Source organism: Peromyscus californicus, unplaced genomic scaffold (genome assembly GCF_007827085.1).
Source record: "Peromyscus californicus insignis strain IS unplaced genomic scaffold, ASM782708v3 Scaffold_12__1_contigs__length_115047231, whole genome shotgun sequence".
Classification (NCBI taxonomy): domain Eukaryota; kingdom Metazoa; phylum Chordata; class Mammalia; order Rodentia; family Cricetidae; genus Peromyscus; species Peromyscus californicus.
Genome location: NW_026294413.1, coordinates 22976095 through 22997096, shown reverse-complemented (window position 1 = coordinate 22997096; position 21002 = coordinate 22976095). Strand labels below are relative to the sequence as shown.

Here is a 21002-nt window from a genome sequence, read left to right as displayed (position 1 = left end):
TATTTGACATGGTGCCAAAAGAGAGAGAAGGAGCAATTTCCAGTATTCTCCAGGACAGTAGGATACTGTAGTATAAAACAATTTTAGTCCATCTTTCATAGAGAACAAAAAAAGAGGAGTCTGAAGAGTCCTACCACAAAGAAGTGATGTTTCAAGGAGATAAAAATTATCAGTGACTTGTTCACTATGATATTGTGTGTGTGTGTGTTTAGTTATAACTGTATCCAATAAATCTGTATAATTACCATATGTTCCCTAAAAATACTTTGAGAAATATTGTCTTATGGTTCTACAGATTAAAAATGTCATGGGACAGCATGATTTCCAGAAGCACTTTCCAGGGAGGGGAACAACTCAACTGTCTTATCTTCATTTTAGGTTTTTTTTTTTTTTGGTCAAATGGCATCTCAGAGGATTTTTGGTGACCAGCAGTGGTCATTCTCTGAGGCAGCTTTAAGACTTTAGGGTACTTTTCAGCCTGTAATTACTCTGTATTTTTGGTCTCATTTACTAATTCTTTTTGGACTTTAGAACAATACAAGTTTTATGGGGGCATGGGATTGTCTGGTTTTGATTGTATCACTAGTGTTTAGAATAATGGTACAGGTGACAGGGTGGTGTATACCTTTAATTCTAACACTTGAGAGGCAGAGGCAGGTGGATCTGTGAGTTCAAGACTAGCCTGGTCTACAGAGTGGATAGCCAGAGCTACAAAGAGAAATCCTGTGTCAAAAAACAAAACACAAAATGAAAGAAAGAATACTACCATAGTCGTTAGACAATAAACAAGGAATACAAGAAAAACGGTAGTAGGACAGGTAGGGAGATAACTGAGAGGACACAGCCCACCTGGGACCCACAGACCAAGAGATAAGGTAGTTTAGAGAGTAGTTCTTATCGAGAGAGGAGACGAGTTCTGTTTGGGACAGAATGTACTATAGCAAGACAAACATGTAGACGTAGTTACAGTTAGCTGGAAATAAATGATTGGGCTTAAGCAATAGGAGGAAGTGATATTCATTATGTGTGTTATATTTATACTTTCAAGTCTACATGAATATAAAGAAATTAATTTCCTGACCCAACAGGTAATCAAGAAGTTTGATTTATCTAACAGTTCAATAATGTTAGGAGAACTTCTCATTCATTTCAGGCTCTTTGGCTATCCACAATGTTGGCTGATCCTGACTAATTAGTACTATGGATGCTGATAAGCTTTGGACTGCCTTGCCTATTGAAAAAGAGACTGATTTTTTAAAAATTCTCTCCATTGTGTAGGAGGACTTCCCAGAAGTCTTCATCAAAATACCCTAGTTATGGTTAGAGCTTGAGTCATTGGCTTATTTTGAGCCAAGCATGATCTTATATTCATGTCCATCAGGATGCCTTCCCTCGCAGCCTGTCAGAACAGTCTGCAACCATGCTATTAATCCAGGAGGTTTTGACGGAATGAATGTTGGGGAGTCAAACGCACTGGTTATTATAGTTAGCATTCATAAATTCTCAAGATACCTTATCTAGATTTCAGGGGCCTTCTTAAGAACCAATCTGTAGAGAAAAGGAGACCAGACAAAGATCATGTGTGGAGGTGCTGTTAGTCAAAAAAGATGTGTTCTAGCAATTAGAAAGGCTGGCTCATGGTGATGGTGAGATGAAAACTGGGATGCTGGGTACTTTGCAAATACTTGGTCTAAAACACGTGAAAGACTGTTTCCTCTTCAGGTTTTTTTTATACAGACTTCAGGACATCAGAATATGGATTGAACACTCATCTTTTAAAATTAAATTCTAAACTCATAAGGCTTGGTGATCTGGTAAGTCTTATTCTGCTCTGCAACTTGATGGAGTTCTGCGATACTTACATTAAGAAGATCCTTAGAGTACTTTGTGGATAGTTGCTTATTTCTCACAATTTACTTCTCCAGAGGATTATCTCAACTTCTTTCTATTGCAAGTAGATTAGACTAGAAATAGAATTTACTAAAAATTCCACAGTAGAGGCCTATTGAGATCACACAACGGTATATTTTTGTGTGATCTTTTTTTTTTTTAAAAAAAGGTGAAGTTCTTTATTAGCTCCAAAAGATTTCTGTGTTAGCGGCTTGCCTGCGGGACACTGATTAATCTGTCTGTCTCCATTTCAGAGTTACCCTTACATTTTTTAGAAGCTCATTTGCTTCCTCAACCTGCTGCACAGCAGCTGGGAAAAGTCCATCAGAGTTGGTCTGAGGGATTTCCAGTTCAAGCCCCGAGTCATGTAAAGCTCTTCTTACTTCCGACCCAATTTAGGATGTCTTAGCTGTGAAACACCCTGTCTGAGGCCGTCTGAAATTCGGGTTAGTGGCAGTATTTAGAATGCCCACAATGCCTGAGTCCTTATCTTAGGAATGTGGAGGAAAGTAGGCTCACATCAGGGAGTGTTGAGGACTTTATAAATGCCAGGGCTGTTCAAAATATAACTCTGCTTGGCATTTTTACATTATTAAGTACAGATGTGAACATTTAACTTCCTCCCCTCTGTGGCTGAACTTGGTATCTATTGGACTCTCCATTTTCTCTGAAGGAGAGGTTTTCAAATGTAATTTTGTCTATTGTTTGCAAGTTCTTTAGATTAAAATCACTCACAAACGATCTCAGCTCTTCTTAACTATGGGTAGCCCCTGAGCACTGGATATGTTCACATGGTCCTGCAGTGACTTCTGGGATGGTGTGCACAGCAGCTCCAAGTGTCCTACTGGGCTCTTTACCTGATGCGCTCTTCATGATGCCCTCCATAGGGGCTGCATGTCCCATTAGAAGCATGGATGGCAGGTGTGTGGATATAGTCTAGCCACTGTCAGCTTCAGCTTCTGGCCCTTGGTCCTACCCTATAACTCTTGTGTCAACAGTCCTACTCTGTAAGCTGGAGAACATCTCTCTGCCTAGCTCCTTAGTCATACCTGCAGAATTCCTTGACTGTATGGAGTCATCCCTTTATCGATTCCACAGCTTACTTAGGAGGATGACATCTTTGGGGGATATTATTCAGCATACTGTAACTACTTTGGTGTTTGCCAGCTAAAACCATGAATTAATATATTTCCCTCATGGCTGTTTCTTTAAGGGGAATACATTAGTGTGAATCCAACTATAAATACTAGTGTTTATGGAGTCATATTTATAAATATTTGCTCATCTCCAAAAGGTAATAAAATAGCACTTGTAATCTCAGCAGACTTAATTTTCAGTTGACAGTGGTTCTTTCCCTGACCCCTGATGTCTGTTTTGCTGGAACATAACTCACCTACTCTGCTATTGGAATACAAAATGAGGTGTGAGATGTTCTGTTTTCAGGAAGACAGAACACTTGTTTGAATATTAAAACACTGATATACATGTATTTTAATGTTGGAAATGAAAGTGAAAGATTTTCCTGCCTGACAGTGGTGTTGCATGCCTTTAATTCCAGCACTCAGGAGGCAGAGGCAGGCGGATCTCTATGAGTTCGAGGCCAGCTTGGTCGACAGAGCAAGATCCAGGACAGCTACATAGAAAAATCTCTGTCTTGGAAAAAATGAAAATAAGAAAAGACTTTCCCAATAGCTCACAGAGGGCTGATTAACACAATACCCACTTTTACAGTCTCACTTTTCACCTGTACAGAGACAACACAAGGCATGTCAATGCCTGAGCGGGAATGACCCAGTGTGCAGGCTTAGCCATGGTGCCTTCATTTGGTCTTTAGCTTCAAGCACATTGCTACGTCTTGCAATCTGCTCATAGCATCACCTTGCAGGGAAAACACTGAAGCACATGAAGAAAACCAAGACAAATTTCTGTTTTTACAGTGCATTCAAAGTCAACAACGTAATCCTCTCAGGAGGGGCTGTAATATAGTATGTAGAAGGGCAGTTTTGTGGCAGTCTCTCTTAAGGTTTCATTATGTAGTAGCGAATGATAGGAAAGGGTCTTTGATATATCTATGGAGATGTAAATAGCTGCAGTTATATACTGAAAAGAACATGGCCAGTCCTTTGTCAGCAAATATGACTGGAAGAGGCACAGAAAATCTTGCCGAGGAAACAAACATGAAAACTAATAACTCAGTGTGGGAGGTTTGCTCCACAGTGTGGGTGTCTCCATCCACTTCTGAGTTTGTATAATTTGCCAAATTATGTTCCAGTGATGGATAGAAAAATGACTTTCTTATGAGCCAATCAAAAGGAAAACATTTGAGAAGGCCAGATACACAGCAGTGGATTATTCCCCTATTAAAAACAATTTACAATAAAACCATGCATGCCTATCTTCTGATGGAATCATTATTTTGGGATAAGATTTTCCCAGAATAAAGTCACCATTTGACTAACTTTATTTCACTTACTGCAGGTTTTATCATTAATGAAGTTAAGCCAGAAATCCCCAAAGGTGGTTGGTTTTAGGAAAGCCAGATCCTACTAGAGTAGAATAACACCTTGTAGGGAGATGTGAAATGGCCATGCTTCATCTTAACATGTGTTTGATGGCTGTTTTCGTGCTGCACAATCTTCTCTGTTACAAAAAGCATTTTCAATCTATCGATCCAGCTCCCCGATGAGTGGGCTGGTCTATGTTTTCTAGCATAAACTGAAAGGTAAGTAAACTTCTTTCTTTGTAAGGTACAGACCAACTTAAAAATGAGTGAAAAGTAATTCTTCTTTGAGAAAAAGCGTAGGCCCTTTTAAACTTTGTGGTTAAAAAGTTTCCAATGTTAAGATTTTTTTTTTTTGAGAGGAAACTAAATGTTTCAAGGTAACAATTCTCATCTGCATCTAATACTTTTGAAAATATTTTCAAAGTCTATAGATCTAGCAGGGCTGAAAACACCAATTTTTACGGGCTGTGCATGCAACGAAGGACCTGAGTTTGGATCCCAGAGCCCATGTAAGAGCTGCATGTGGTGGTGCCTCTCTGCCTGTTCTCTTAGCCCCTCTATGGCGGGAAGACAGACGGGGACTGGAGAATCCCAGGAAGCTTGTGAGACATGTAACTTGGTGTATGTTTGCCAACAGCAAAAGAGACCCTGTTTCAAACTAAGTGCACGGTGACGACCCACACGTGTGTGAGCTCCCCGAGTGTGCAGTGTCACATGCAGTTCTCTACCACTCTCACACACACAGATTTAGAAAACGTTTGTTTCAGTTAATACATTAAATGTGCATATTGGAAGCTATATGCTTTTTTCCCCTTCCCCAAACAACCGAAATGCGTTATTAAAAATGGGAACTTAGAAGTGCTTCTAGCGGGGCTGGAGAGATGGCTCAGTGGTTAAGAGCACTGACTGCTCTTCCAGATGACCCAGGTTTGATTCCCAGCACCCATGTGGCAGCTAACAACTGTCTGTAACTCCAAGATCTGACACCCTCACACAGACGTACAAGCAGGCAAAATACCAATGTACATAAGATAAGAAGTGCTTCTAGCAAAACACAGACAGTAAAGTGAACCAGCAAAGTCATCTCAGGTACCTTACATCTCTTCATCCCTTTTTGTGGACTTGCCCTCTTATAATCCCCCCCCCCCTTTTAAGAGAGGATCCCCATTGTCATTCAGGTTGCCTGGAATTCAGCTTCTCTTGCCTAAGCCACAACAGTGATGGAGTTATAGGCACGGGCTAAATGCCTGGCGTCTTTTTAATGTGAGGCACTTTGATGGCTCCACTTAGGGCACTGCACTGTGGCACGTTCACATGTGTTGGTGAACTGGACTGTTAGACGGTGTGGACTCGGTGTTTAGTTATTTATGCTAACCCCTGGTGCTGAGTCTTGAGCTCTGACACACTAGCCTCCTTGTGAAAAGCTCCTAGCAACCAGACAAAGTAGACTTGCCACAATTTTATTATTTTCCCCCACGAGGAACACTCTCTGTCCCGCAAATCCTTGAGTGTCCCACACACCTTTTCATGGAAAATCACATGCAGAATGACGTCAAGCTGGGAACTAAGACTGGAGTCTTGAGTTGCCCCGTGTGAGACTTAGAGGCTCTCTCTGACTTAGTTTCCCTCTATGTGCCTTACTTTTCTTGTAAAACTAAATTAAATGAGTAGTAGTACCTCTCTACCTGAACCGCTTGTTGCTGGAGGGTGGTGAATTCAGTGTTGAGAAGTCATGGATGGTGATCGCAGTTTTGAAAGAAAAAAACCAGTTTGTAAAACATTCAGCTGTTGAAAGAGGACTGATAGAATTCATTTCTAGGTCCTTTCTTTGGGAATGCCTCCATTTTTTCTTTCTGCGTTTTGAACAGTAGGTGGCAGTGTGAACACAGGAAGGAGATTCAGGGCTCTCCCTCCTTCGCTGCCTCTTTCAAGGGCCTGCAACTTTTAAGTCAGGTTTGGTCAATTCATCCATGTTAGAAGCCCAGGCACCCCAGCGCTGATTCCTACAGGACACTGGCCAAAGGATTAACGGGAACACTTACATGATCAGTATCTGGAACGCAGCGACAGCTTCCTCTAGCTGTGAGCACTGAGTTTCAGGGGTTCTGCTTTAGCCATGCGGGGCTGGGTGGTATGGTCAGGAGAGCTGCTTGATTGGATGGAGGCTGCTGTCTCAGGAATCACAATGCCCTCCCAGCTAATGAGCACACGTACTTTGTGGGTGGGATGTGGCTGCAGTCATTTTTTTTTTCTTTCTGATTTTCTTTGTGGGAGAGGCAATATTTGTAAGAACAGTGGATCTTGGCTTTAAAACATTGCCCAAGTTTAAAACAAACAAACAAAAACCTTATTAGAATTCCCTTCCCCTCAAATCTGGACAATCCCTCTTAGGCAGATCATTAACCCTACAGTGCATTTGGGCACAAACGACAAGCTAGATATATAAACATCTCCATATGGGTATGTATTTACATATGTGTAGGGCACACGATATTCTTTCTCTGGACATCTAAGTGGAAGTCTGAAATAATTAAGAGCCCTTAGCCCTGTTTATGGGCTGGGCACTATGCTACTCAGGCAGCTGGCCTCATGACGAAGATGGCTTACTCCATATAGTATGGATGAGCACATATGTGTTCTGTATATCAAAGGGATGATTCATAGACTGGATAGATGGGGCAGGGCCTTGGGAGATTTCATCATGCCCCTGGGAACAATTTAAAACCCGGGCATTGTTCATTTCTTGAAATTTCCATTTAATGCTTTAGGATCATTGTTGACCATGGGTAGTGAAACCAGGCAAAGCAAAACGTCCATTACAGGGGATTTTTTTTTTTAATTTAACCTATGAGTATTGAAGACCCACTATGTGCCAGACCTTGCTCTCAATGATGCAGACAAACCGAAGTGTCCTAATGCAGCATAGACTGTGGTCAGGGAGACCCACACAATGTCGGGTTAGTGCTGTGGAGTACGAGATTCCAGTCTACACAGGAATTTTCTTGGAAGGATTCCTGAGTTGCAGTGATGTCTAAGCAGATACCTTCATGAGATTTAATGAGGACTCTACATTTCTGTGGGAATGTCGTGCCAAGGGAGAGAAGGGAAGAGTGTACAAAGTGGAGTGAAGCATCTACTTGCCTTGAAGACCTCCAGTAGGAAAGCAGACAGGCAGAAGCAGACTGACAGAGCCTGATGCTTGCAGAAATTCATTGGCTTCTTAAAAAGAGAATATAAACTTAGGAAGATATATTTCTTTTTTTATTTTATAATTTTTTATTTAAAAAAATTTTCACTTTACATACCAACCCCTGTCTCCTATCCCTCATCTTCTCTTGCTTCCCCCACCCCACCCCCATCTCCTCCTCATAGAGGGTAAGGCCTCAAACCTCAATAAATTACACATTTAAAAATGCTGTGGAACTGTGCCAGCATTAAAGCCAGGGAGAACATTCTGACACGTCTGTAGGGTAGTTGTCCCCATACTTTGGCTTCAAACCCTTTCATCATTCCTTTTTCCAGCTCTGGTGATGCAGCACATTACAAGAGACAACAGGTAATTTAGCTTTTCCTTTTAGCATGGCTGAACAAAATATTGATGCTTGATATGTTTCTTTCAGTTTCACACACTTGGGTTATGCCCTGCAAATGTCTAAGTGCTACAATATCGGGAAAGTATCTCTGCACTTGCTTTTACTTCACTGGGAGGCTGTGAGAATTTCCCCATTGTCTTGCTTATGGTTTTGTTCATGTTGAGTCTTTGTTTTCTCCTATAGTTAAACTCTTCTAAAGCTGGGTACCACATTCCTTTTTCATTTGCATCTGCCCTCATCTTTTTACCAGATGATATTGTGGGTAGAGCAGCTTGGAGGAGAGGCAGTTCCTGGAAGTCATTTCTGTACAAAGAAAGCTAACAGTATGCAGATTTCACTACAAAGCTGTCTGACATTTCAAAAAGAGCAAATCTTCATTAGCCAGGTCCCCCAAGTGCCCATAGTCACTCTGTTATCTTGAGATAAGAAATAGATGGAAAATGGGATAGAAAGAAATGTCTGACTATTATTAAGATATTTTAAATAATTACAGGATCTTTTAAAAAGGTTATATGTCTGGGTGTTTTGCCTGCATGTATGTGTTTGTGCATCATGTGCATGCAATGCCCGAGGAGGCCAGAAGAGGGCATGAGAGTCCCTGAGACTGGAGTTACAGATGGTCTATGCTGGGAATCAAACCTTGGTCCTCTGTAAGAGTAGCTAGTGCTCTTAACTGCTGAGCTATCTCTCTAGCCTGGAGGAAGTTACAAAATCTTATGGCCACATCATCATTGCTGCTTTAGAAAGGGCCATGAACCTAAAGCTTCATGGAAATCACAGTAATTCACCTAGGAAGAAAAGCTAGTGGTAATGTCCCTAAAGTAAACTAATGCACCAAGAGTTCCCTCAGTCAGAGGTTTAGCCGACATCCATGGAAGGGTCCATCCTATAATAGCTTTTGATCCATTTGCTACCAGTGTGCTACCCCCAGCAGCATTAGAGCTGACTGGTTTCCTTTACCTGGAGTTATTTACATGATCTGTTTCTAGCATGAGGAGCAGCCTAACAAAGATTTCTCTTCCTTTAAAAAAGTCATTAGAATATAGCTCAGGCAGTGGTTTTGAACAGTGACTGAAGTTTTGGTTGAACAACCCATGGTAAATGATACAGAATGTGTGCTAGCTGCTTTAGTTTTTCCAAACTATTTTTAACCATTATATGTTTATTATTACTATTTTTATTTTTTTGAGATTATACTTGTATATATACACATAGTGCAATGTAATGCTTTGCTGCCCATGTCCAATGCAGCATGGTTAAATCAGGTTCATTAATAAATTCATCTCCAAGACCTACTGTTTTCTGGTTAACACATTAAAATTTTTCTAAACAAATGAGTAGTATTTACTGTAATCACCACACTGTGGTGAGTCATGACGGCTTTGACCAGCATTTCTCTTCCTTCTTTACTCCCCTCCCCTTGCTGCTTCTGCCCATGGCCTGCTGTCTCCTTCTAAGACATGTCCCCAGTGATGTAAACCCTCCCACTAGGCTCTGCCTCTTGACTTCATACTCCCAACAGCACTACCCTGGGTACCAGGTCTTCAACACATGAGCCTTTGTGCTAACATTCAACACCCAAAGTATAGTAGCAGTGTACAAAACTCTCCTGTTCCTTAAAATTTTGCCATTAGTTACTTAAGTCCAGTTTTATTATCATAATTTTCTTACAAATAACACATTTTCTAATCAGGTTTTTACTGATAAACTCTAATCTCTGGAGATTAAAGACCTCTGAGAAAGTAAGGAACCTAGTGTGTTCAAATTAGCTCACCTTTCTGTAGTCCATCCCCAGTGCCCTGTGTGCGTGTGTGCGTGTGTGTGTGTGTGTGTGTGTGTGTGTGTGTGTGTGTGCCTGTGTGCATGCGTGTGTGCATTTGACACTTGAATCAGGGCTTCCTTCTGTCTCTCCTTCCTTCCTTCCTTCCTTCCTTTCTCTCTAAAAATATTTATTTATTTCTATGCATGTTTGTGTATCTGTGTTGACTGTATAGTACATGTGTGCCCCTGAAGGCTGGAGGTTGAGTTATATTCCAGGCAGTTGCGAGCCGCCTGATGTGGGTGCTGGGATTCAGACTTGGGTCTTATGGAAGAGCAGGAAGTGTTCTTAACCACTGAGCCTCGTCTCTAGCCCCCATCAGTAAGTGTCAACTTGGCTCTCTGCTAGTAGAGTTTAGCTCCCTCTGAACACAGGCTTACCTTTGCATCTCAGCATCAGTATTTTCCTGGCTCTGCCAAGCACTAGGAAGCTCTGGTCATTTACAGCTCTCCATGGCAAAGAGATAATGGCCTCACTGTTGAAAAGAGGTGAAATGCAAGAAGACACGATTTTCTATCCAGTAAAGATTATGTTTCAATTTTATTCTCCATATATCCTTGTGCTATTTGGGGGAAAAACATGAAGAAGGGAGGATTCTGAGACAGGGGCTCCAGGCCTGCCCTTTAGATGCTATGACCTTCACTTTATCTCTCCAGGCTTTCCATTTTTCCTTTCTTTCTTTTTTCTTTTTTCTTTCCTTCCTTCCTTCCTTCCTTCCTTCCTTCCTTCCTTCCTTCCTTCCTTCTTTCTTTCTTTCTTTCTTTCTTTCTTTCTTTCTTTCTTTCTTCTTTCTTTCTTTCTTTCTTTCTTTTTTCCTTCCTTCCTTCCTTCCTTCCTTCCTTCCTTCCTTTCTTCCTTTTTTTGGGGGGAGGTTCTACATTTTATTACTGGACAGACTACTCCACCAACTTAAAACATGACTAAGCCTTCAGGTTAAAATGTTGAACTCCGTGTGGTAGGATTGCTTCATGACCCACAATTCCATATAAACTCTGTCTTGCCATTGTGTGAATCCTTACAGACCCAGCTTTGTTCTCCTCCAGTGTCTTCTCTTGGAGTTGTACCTTATTTTGTTACCAGTTTTCATACGAATACACTGAGGAATAGGACGATTTGACTTTTGTTTCTTGGCCAGGAATCGCTTGGTTCTGAAAGTCTTGTGAGAAGACATGGTGAGAAGCCAGGCTTTCCATTTCTAATCATTAAATGAGCCATTTAGATTCTCCCACCCTATGCTGAATAGGACACATCCTACCACTAGGGGGCAGGCAAATACAATCCCTGAAGTATTTATGCTTCATACACCAGAAACAATGAAAAATTATATTACAAAATTTAAAAGTTGTATTAAAGTAATGTTTCTGATAGAATCTGTGATTGGGTTTCATTGACTATATTACATACTACTAAAATGCTTAGCATTTATTGAGTGCTTACTGTGTACAAAGGCATGGAGCTACACATTACCTTTGATACCTACATGGAACTCTATACACTGGGTATTGTTCAAGCTTACCTAGAGGGATCCTGAGGCTGAGGCTAAGTCAGGGTTACCTAGCTAGCAATGGACAGAGCTAGGGCTGGCGCATAGATCTGATTGCCTTTACTCAGGGCCCTGCAGTCCTTCCTTGCTAGTTTCCATAGCCACTGTGGAACTCTCTCACCACTGGGACTGCACACATGGTCTTTCCATCACTGTAGTCACAGAAGGAAGGTGATGTCATGGAAATGTTTCACTCTATGCATGAGTGATTCCAATTTCATAAAATGTTGGAAATCTTAACTATATTAAATATTAAAATTAAACCATGAAATTATTTGGGGAGTAATATTGGATTCATTTGTTCTAACCATAGCCTACCACCCCAGCTAAGATGCATATGTACTTTATACCCTAGTCATGCACTGCTCTCCTGAGTACCTCTTGCCCTTGCCTGTTCCCTGTGTTGCTGCAGATGCTGTGAAACTCACATGGGCTCTCCCACTTGCCTTCCATCTTCCATCATATGTCCTTTCCCAATCTCATCATAGCTAGGGCTTTGCATGAATCTCCCTTAAACCAGTTGTATCAATGTGTTTCCTAAAGTCGTCTTTTATTTGAAAGACCTTTCTTTCTCACCCCTTAACAGTTACTACTGTTTTTCAATTTTTGTTAATTTCATAATGCATAGAAAGCATTTTGATCAAATCCACCTTTCCTTTTCAGTTCCTCCTCATTCCTACCATCACCTTTCCCTCCCTATTTCATGTGCTCATTACTTTTAAAGCCATTGAATTAACTTAGTGTTGTTTATATGTGTATAGGTCTAGGACCATACATTGGAGAATGGACAGCATCTCAGAGGCTATAGCCATAAGAAAACTGATTATCCATCCTCCAGTAGACACCAACAACCAATAGCTCCCCAGATAGGGAAGGAACTTCCTGGACTCCTTTGCCGTTCATGATGGGGTTTTTGCTGGCTTGGTCCTTTGCATGTCTTAGTGGTGCAGTCACAATCACTATGAACTCAATATACATCTGCCTGGTGTCTGGAAAACAGCTTCATTGTCGTTATCAACCACCCCTGGTTCTTAACATCTTTCCATGCTCTCTTCCATGGTCCCTGCGCCTTGGAAGCAGGGATGTGATATAGCTGTCCCATTCTGATCTGAGTACTTCATCATCTCTTATTCTCTGCACATTGGACAGTTGTGTGAGTCTATATTAGCTGCCTTTGGCTATAAAAAGTATCTTTGATGAGCGTTGAGAGAGGCAGTTCATTACTATGTCCATTTAGCAGAATAATGGTATTGGGTTCTCCCTTAAGACCAGTAACCTAGTCAGTCACAATTTTTCTTTTTCTTTTTGGCCCAGTTAACAGTACCAGACATGAATTCTGTCTTGTGGAGCAGGCAAGTTACAAACTAAGTCAGAAAGTGGTGGGTTATTCCCATAACATCCATACCACTGTCGTACCAGTGGGCATATCTTGCCAAGTCAGTTAATGGGGTCCACAGTTTGATAAGACAGTTGATCGTTTTTCTTTATTGGTAGTGTGTACAGCAACTTCCAGCCTTATGTAAGCTGCCTGGCAGGGATGAAGTTTCCAGCTTGATACCAACATGTTTTCTCCATGTCCTATGACTCAAGTTTGTGGTACCTTCAGGAATAGGGTCTTATTTTCGAGTCATGGAGGGTAATCGAGCATTGACAATAGCCTGTAATGTTTGAACATCTTTGGGAATATCATTGGCCAACAACTCAAAAAGAAGTAATCCATACTTGGCACTGAGCCTTTTATTTGATAGCCTATGGTGTCTGGGGAGGCATTATCCCTCTGTTATGGAATAATTCTATGTTAAACCCCATATATATGTATATGTATATATAATTCATAGGAATTCATAGGAGATTTTCAGAGGTCTTCAGTGTTACCCCTTATACTCACTTCTCTTTGTTTATCTCCCACTCCACCCCACTTAACTCTTTCTGTTTCTTTAGTCCCTTGTCCATTGAGATCATCCCCCATGACCGTTAATAGTTTTTAACCATCTATGGGTACACCAATGTAACCATGCACCTCTGAAGATTCAAATCCAGCATTCAAATATGTTAGAGAACATGTGGCACTTTTCTTCCTGGATCTGAGTTAATCGCACTCAGATATGATTATTTCCAGCTCCACCAACTCCACCCATTTAACTGTGAGTTTAGTAATATAATTTTTCATTATAGGTAGATAATAGTCTGTTGAGTATAGGCACCACATTTTCATTATCCATTCATCAGTGATGGACATCTAAGCTGTTTCTATTTCCCTGCTATTGTGAATAGAGCAGCAATGAACATGATAAATCATTATCTTTGTGACAAGATACCAAATCCTTTGAGAATGTGCACAGGAGCAGTATGGCAGGATCATATGGTAGGTCTATTCTAGCTTTCAGAGAAGTCACTTCACTAGCTTACACAGTGGCTGCACAAGTTTGTAATCCCATCAACAGTGAATAAGTATTTCCCTTTCTCCATATCCACACCAGCATTTGTTGTCATTGGCTTCTTTGGTCTTAGCCATTCTGACTAGGGTAAGATAACATATCAGTAATTTTAGTTTATGTGTCCTTGATGGCGTAAGGATGTTGACCACTAATATTTTTTTCTCAGAGATTTTTATTCTTTCTTTTGAGAACTCTGTTTAATTCTATGCCCAAATGTTTAATTGGGGTGTTTTGTTTGTGTTTAGTGGTTTGAGTTCCTTGTGTATTGTAGACACCAATCCCCTGTCTAGCTGGTAAAGATATTTTTTCATCTTGTAGGCTGCTTCTTTACTTAAATAATGGAGTCTTTTGTTGAACAGAAACCTGTTGGTTTCATGAGTGCCTATTTAATTATTTCTCATTATTTTTAAGATTAAAAAATAAAATTTCAGTTCAGGATGTGTGTGTGTGTGTGTGTGTGTGTGTGTGTGTGTGTGTGTGTGTGTGTGTGTGTATGTGTGTGCGCACACATATATGCAAGTATTTGTGAAGTCCAGAAGATAGCATCATATCCCCTGGAACTAGAATAATAGGAGGTTATGAGCCTTCCTCTATGGGTGCTAGGAACTGAGCTTGGGTCCTCTGCAATTTCAGTATGTACTCTTTTTTTTTCTTTTGAAAAATTGGTGTTTATTTATTTATTTTTAAATAGTTTTTTTTTCATTTTACATACCAATCCCAGTTCTCCCTCCCTCCCCTTCTCCCAACCCACCAACCTTCCCTCACCCCATCCTCCATCCACTCCTCAGAGAGAGTAAGGCCTCCCTTGGGGAGTCAACAAAGTCTGGCATACTAAGTTGAGTCAGGACTCTCCCCTGTGTCAAGGCTAAGCAAGGTATTCCCTAGGGAATGTGTTCCAAAAAGGGGGAGGGACAGAGAGGTAGAGCAATGAAACAGATATCTTGGTAGAGGGAACCATCAGGGGGTTAGGGAAAAACCTGGTGCTAGAGAAATCCCCAGGAATCTACAAGGATGACACCAACTAAGACTCCTAGCAATAATGGAGAGGTGCCTGAACTTAACTTCCCCTATAATCAGATTAGTGACTACCCTAATTGTCATCATAGAACATCCAGTAACTGATGGAAGCAGATGCAATGATCCATAACCAAACACTGGGCTGAGCTCCTAGATTTCAGTTGAAGAGATGGAGGAGGGATCACAGGAGCAAGTGAGGTCAAGATCATGATGGGGAAAACCACAGAGACAGCTGACGCAAGCTGGTGGGAGCTCATGGACTCTGGCCTGTCAGCAGGGAAACATGCATGGGGCCAAACTAGGCCCTCAGGATGTGGGTGACAGTTATGTGGATAGATCTGTTTGAGGGACCCCTGGCAGTGGGACCAGGACTTATCTCGGGTGCATGAAATGGCTTTTTGGAGCAGTATGTACTTTTAACTGCTGAGCCATCTCTCCAGTCCTGACTTCTCATTTTTCTAACATCAAATTTAAAATGTCTTTCCAAATCTTTCCTTGAAAACAATGAGCCAGCCTAGACATGACTTTACTTAATTTATATTTTCTATTTTATTGGTTCAATTACCTCATACATTGCACCCCAGATTCTTTGTTTTACATGATCATGATGGATTGATTACTAAATAGACTATTATACACAACCCCTAAAGTCATTGGAATTTGATTTTTCTTGGTTGTTGAGTGTTCACATACCCATGGGGCTAGATTCCAATTTAGAGCCTTAAAAACAGGAAGATCTGATGCATCATTTTATATCTTGATAGAGTCAAACATGAAGTGATCCTTGGGTGACATCTGTGTCAGCTCTGTGACATCTAATGCTTCAAATTCTGTGCTTTGTTATTTTCCTGTGTAGTTTTGTATCATTCTTCTAAAACCTGCTGGAGAGAGACATTCCCAGGTAGCAAATAAAGAACCTAATGATATTGGTCAAAGGTAAGTGCTGACACCATGGGATTTGAGTCTAGGGAGGGCAACCCCAGAGTTCTTGCCTTTACCCATCACCATATTTCTAGCCTTAGGTCCTGTTTGACCTTGAGCATTCAGAGGGAATGTGTGGAAAAGGGAACATGACAGGCAAGGGGAATCAGGAAGCTGGTGGATGTTGTTTTTGTTTTTGCAGTAAGACTAAGCACCCTCCCCCCTTGTATTATTATTATTGTATTATTGCTGCACAACGCAATCCTGTGTGAGAAATAGGATCCCAAAAGCAGTCAAAAAGTTACAGCCCCTGTTTTCACTGTTAGGAGTCCCATAAGAGGACAAAGCTACACAACTGTAACACATATGCAGAGTGTATAGGTCAGTCTTATGCAGACTCCCTGGTTGTTGGTTCAGACTCTTTGAGCTCCCACGAGCCCAGGTTAGTTGATTCTGTAGGTTTTCTTGTGATGTCTTTGACCCCTCTGGCTCCTACAATCCTTCCTCCCTCTCTTCAGCAGGATTCCCTGAACTCAGTCTAATGTTTGGCTGTGGGTCTGCATCCATTTGCATCAGTTGCTAGATGAAGCCTCTCTGATGACAACTGGGCTAGGCATTAGTCTATGAGGATAGCAGAATATAGTTAGGTATTACATTAATATTTTTTTTCTCCAGTTGTGTTTGTATCTATCCTAGGTCTCTGGGCCGTCCAGACTCTGGGTCCTGGCACTCCAGGTAGTGTCAGCAGTGGGCTTATTCTCAAGGCATGGGTCTCAGGCTGGAGCAGTCATTGGTTGGCCACTCCCTCAACCTTTTTGCCACCCTTACCCAAGCCCATCCCAAAGGCAGGACAGACTGTAGGTCGAAGGTTATATGGCTGGGTTGGTGTTCCAGTCCCTCTACTGGAAGTCTTGCCAGGTCACAGGAGATGGCCAATTCGGGTTATGTATCCACTGCTGCTAGGATTCTTAGCTGGGGTCATCCTTGTAGATTTCCTTGCACCAGGTTTCTACCTGACCCTGAGCTGCCCCACCCGTTTCCAGTCATCCTTTTCAGTTCTATCACCACCCACCCTCAGTCCACTCATGAAATCTCTTCTATTTCCCCTTCCCCAAATGGTCAGAGCATCCCCTCTTGAGCTCTCCTCGCTTCTAGCCTCCTAGCCTCTCTGGGTCTGTGGATTGTTGCATAGTTATCATTTACCTTACAGCTGATATCCACGTATAAGTGAGTGTATACCATGTTTGTCTTTCTGGGTCTGGGTTACTTTATTCAGGATGATTATTTCTAGTTCCATCCATTTGCCTGCAAAATTTATGATGTCATTGTTTTTAACAGTTGATTCCATTGTGTAAATGTATCACATTTTCTTTATCCATTCTTTGGTTGAGGAACATCTAGGTTGTTTTCAGGTTCTGGTTATTATAAACAAAGCTGCTATGAGCATAATTGAGCAAGTATCTTTGTGATAAGATTGAGCATCCTTTGGGTATATACCCAAGAGTGGTGTAGCTGATTCTTGAGGCAGATCGATTCCCAATTTTCTGAGAACTGCCATATTGATTTCCAAAGTGGCTGTACAAGTTTGCACTCCCACCAGCAATGGAGGAGTGTTCCCTTTGCTCCACATCCTCTCTAGCAGGAGCTGTCACTTGTGTTTTGGATCTTAGCTATTCTGACAGGTGTAAGATGGAATCTTAGAGTCATTTTGATTTGCCTTTCCCTGATGGCTAAGGATGTTGAGCATTTCTCAGCCATCTGAAGTCTTCTGTTGAGAATTTTCTGTTTAGATCTGTACCCCATTTTTAAATTTTGGTTTATTTTAATTTTGGATTATTCAGTTTTTTTGATATTATATATATATATATGGAAATTAGCCCTTTGTCAGATGTGGGTTTAGGGAAGATCTTTTCCCATTCTGCAGGCTGCCGATTTGTCCTTTTGATGGTGTTCTTTTCCTTACAGAAGCCTTTCAGTTTCATGAAGTCCCATTTATTAGTTGTTAATCTTAGTGTCTGCTATTCAGGAAGTTGTCTCCAGTGCCAATGCATTCAAGGCTATTTCCCATTTTCTCTTCTATCTGATTCAGTGTATCTAGATTTATGTTGAGGCCTTTGATCCACTTGGACCTGAGTTTGTGTAGGATGATATGTATGGATTCATTTGCATTCTTCTACATGGAAACATTCAGTTATACCAGTATCATTTGTTGAAGATGCTAAACATAATAAAAGCAATATACAACAAGCTGATAGCCAACATCAAATTAAATGGAGAGAAACTCACAGCAATTACACTAAAATCAGGAACAAGACGTGGTTGTCCACCCTCTCCATGTCTATTCAATACAGTACTTTGTCGCATCCACCTCGACCAGCAAGGAAGACGCAACACCAGGCTCTTCTCCAAGAAGTTTATTCAGGAACCTTGAGACAATCTTCTGACCCCAGGGAAAGCCATCTTCTCACTCTCACTCTCACTCTCACTCTCACTCTCACTCTCACTCTCACTCTCACTCTCACTCTCACTCTCCTTCCTCTCCTCTGATCTTCCATCTCCCCGATCTTCTCCTGGGGAAAGCCAGCCCACGCCCTTTATAGCCACTGGGCAATCAACCCCATAGTGCCACGTGGACAATGCCGCTAGGGTCAGACATACGCAAGCAAGCCAGATTAGGTCCAGGTGTGCGGAAGCAAGCCAGATCCTAGCCTTAGCCAAATAAGGAGTTGTTTATCCCAGAGAACACCTGCCATCGGGAAGGCAGAAGCCGGACGCCGGCGCCATCTTTGAGGCATGGCTCTCTACAGTACTTGAATTTCTAGCTGTCGCAGTAAGACAACTAAAGGAGACCAAGGAGATACAAATTTGAAAGGAAGAAGTCAAAGTATCACTATTTGCAGATGAGATGATAGTATACATAAGTGACCCCAAACATTCTACCAGTGAACTCCTACAGCTGATAAACACCTTTACTGAAGTGGCAGGATACAAGATTTTTTTCAATTAAGAAATTTTCTACTCATTCTACATACCAACCACAGATGCCCCCTCCTCCCTCTTCCCACCCTCTAGCCCTCCCTTCCTAGCTACCCCACATCCCCACATCCCCCAAGTTAAGGTATCCCATGGGGAGTCAGCAGAGCCCAGAACACTGTCTTTGAATTAAAATGTACACTTCCTAGGCTGCTGAAGACCAAAGGAAACTTTAGTCCCAGGGGGATGAGAGGTTGCATTACATAACTGTGCAGGTGGTCTGGATAGTTATTTAGAGGCTTCAACCACTTGTGGGAACATTTCATAATTGTTCTTCTTGTGGGATGTCTCTCTTACATTTTCTGTTTGGAATCTAGTATTGTTTCCTTGGTTAAAAAGGCCAATTATCTAAATAATTGTGTGTGCGTGCATGTTTATGTACACACACATGTGCATGCCTGTTCTTGTTCATGAGTGCGGGTACCTGTGTGCCATGGCACTTCTGGAGAAGTCAGAGGGCAGCCTCAGGTGTTAGTCCTTACTTTCCACCTTGAGACAAGGTCTGGTGTTCACCACTGCATATGCCAGCATTTTATACACGTGATCTCCAGGAGTCTTGTGTCTGGGGGAGTGTTAGAGTATATTGGTCAGGGAAGGTTGGCTGATGAGTTGGAGAGGACTCCATCTATCTAGCTGTGGGGAAGCCATCAGCCACCCTGGGTAAAGACTTTTCAGTCACCCATGTTCCTGTTAGTAACACTTCTCCCATGTAAGTAAGGAGTGAATTTCGGTGGAGTCCTACCTTATTTTATTGTTGTGTGTTATAGGAGGTTGGAGAGTAGAGTTGAAACTGTAATTACAGATACATCATACTGCTATTAGTTTTTTAAAAATTTCTTATTTATTTATTTATTAAGAGATTTTCTATTCATTTTACATATTAACCACAGATTCCCCTGTCCTCCCTCCTCCTACCCCCCAGCCTTCCCCCACAACCTATCCCCCATTCCCACCTCCTCTAAGGCATGGTCTCCCATGGGGAGTCAGCAGAGCCTGGTACATTCAGATTAGACCCCCTGCTATTAGCTTTTATATAATAGATTCTGATAATCTAAACTCAGGTCCTCAAACTTGCATAGCAAGCATTTTACTCACAGAGTCTTCTTCCCAGCCTGAGTCTTAGAGTTACAAATACTAATAGGAGGCATACTTAACCTATTTTAAAGGCCAAATAAGAATGTACTTAATTTGTGTTGCTTTGAAAATGAAAACTCTCAAAAAACGGACACATGAAAGTATGAAGGGAAATAATGACACAGGAAGTGAATCAAAGGATTGCAAAATTTCCTGGAAAGATATTTATAATTCAGAAAGAAGCTGGGTTCCATGAAGCCAACTGTGCTTTGCAACGTGGACTTGATTGTATCATTTATGATAGTTGTTCTGGACTTATAATTTTTAATTAATCAACTACTTGATTAATTTCTTGTATGTATGCATGTCTACAAGCATGTGTGTCATGGTGTGAGTGCAGCGGTCAGAGGACAACCTGGGGGGATCCTATGATTCTGGGGGTTCTACGAAACAGGCTTGGAGGCAAGTTCCTTTATCCACAGATTCAACTCACTTGCCCTAATTTCCTGACTTTTTAAATGCACAAAACTTTATTTTCCAGTAACTCCTACATAATGATATTTAATCTTTTATCACATAATTATAGCATAGTGTATAATTATGAAATCATAATGGGTTTAATAGCACTTCATATTGGTATTTCATAAATCAGAGCGGTTATATAAGTTGTATAAAATTAAAAGAAGGAATAGCTATGTGTGTGTGACATTATACTGTTGATAGTGTTTGAGGTGGTATGATTTAAAACATGGATTCTTCTATCCCTCTTTATAATATTCTCTCCAATTGTCCAGTAGACTCATGGCCTTCACATTGGGTATCACCACTTTATAGAATGCAAGCAAGAATAGTGGATGATTTATTAACCTCTCCTAATGATGTGCCATCAATATTCTCTGATGTCTGTACCAAACACCAGCTACATATGACAGAGCCCATCTTATTAACCTGGGTTCATGGTCTTGTTTAGCTCAACAGAATGATGTAGACTATGGGAAGAGCACAAGGAACTGGCAGTTTTCACAACCAGGGATTAGGATTTGGGGATAGTTACTTTGTTTCCATTAGTTTGTGGCATAAAGACAACACATGCTTTTTTTCTTTCTTTCTTCTTCTTCTTTTTTTTTTACTTAGCTTACAGAAAGAGAGAGCATGAGGCTAATATGAAGGG

General features: G+C 41.2%; 1 protein-coding gene across 1 annotated transcript; it reads right to left on the bottom strand.

Moving 5' to 3' along the window:
* Nucleotides 1-10820: 10820 nt before the first annotated feature.
* On the bottom strand, nt 10821-10976 carry LOC128107847 (60S ribosomal protein L39-like). The gene has a single exon (XM_052734214.1). The coding sequence runs from the start codon at nt 10974-10976 to the stop codon at nt 10821-10823; it is 156 nt and encodes a 51-aa protein (XP_052590174.1).
* Nucleotides 10977-21002: the final 10026 nt, after the last annotated feature.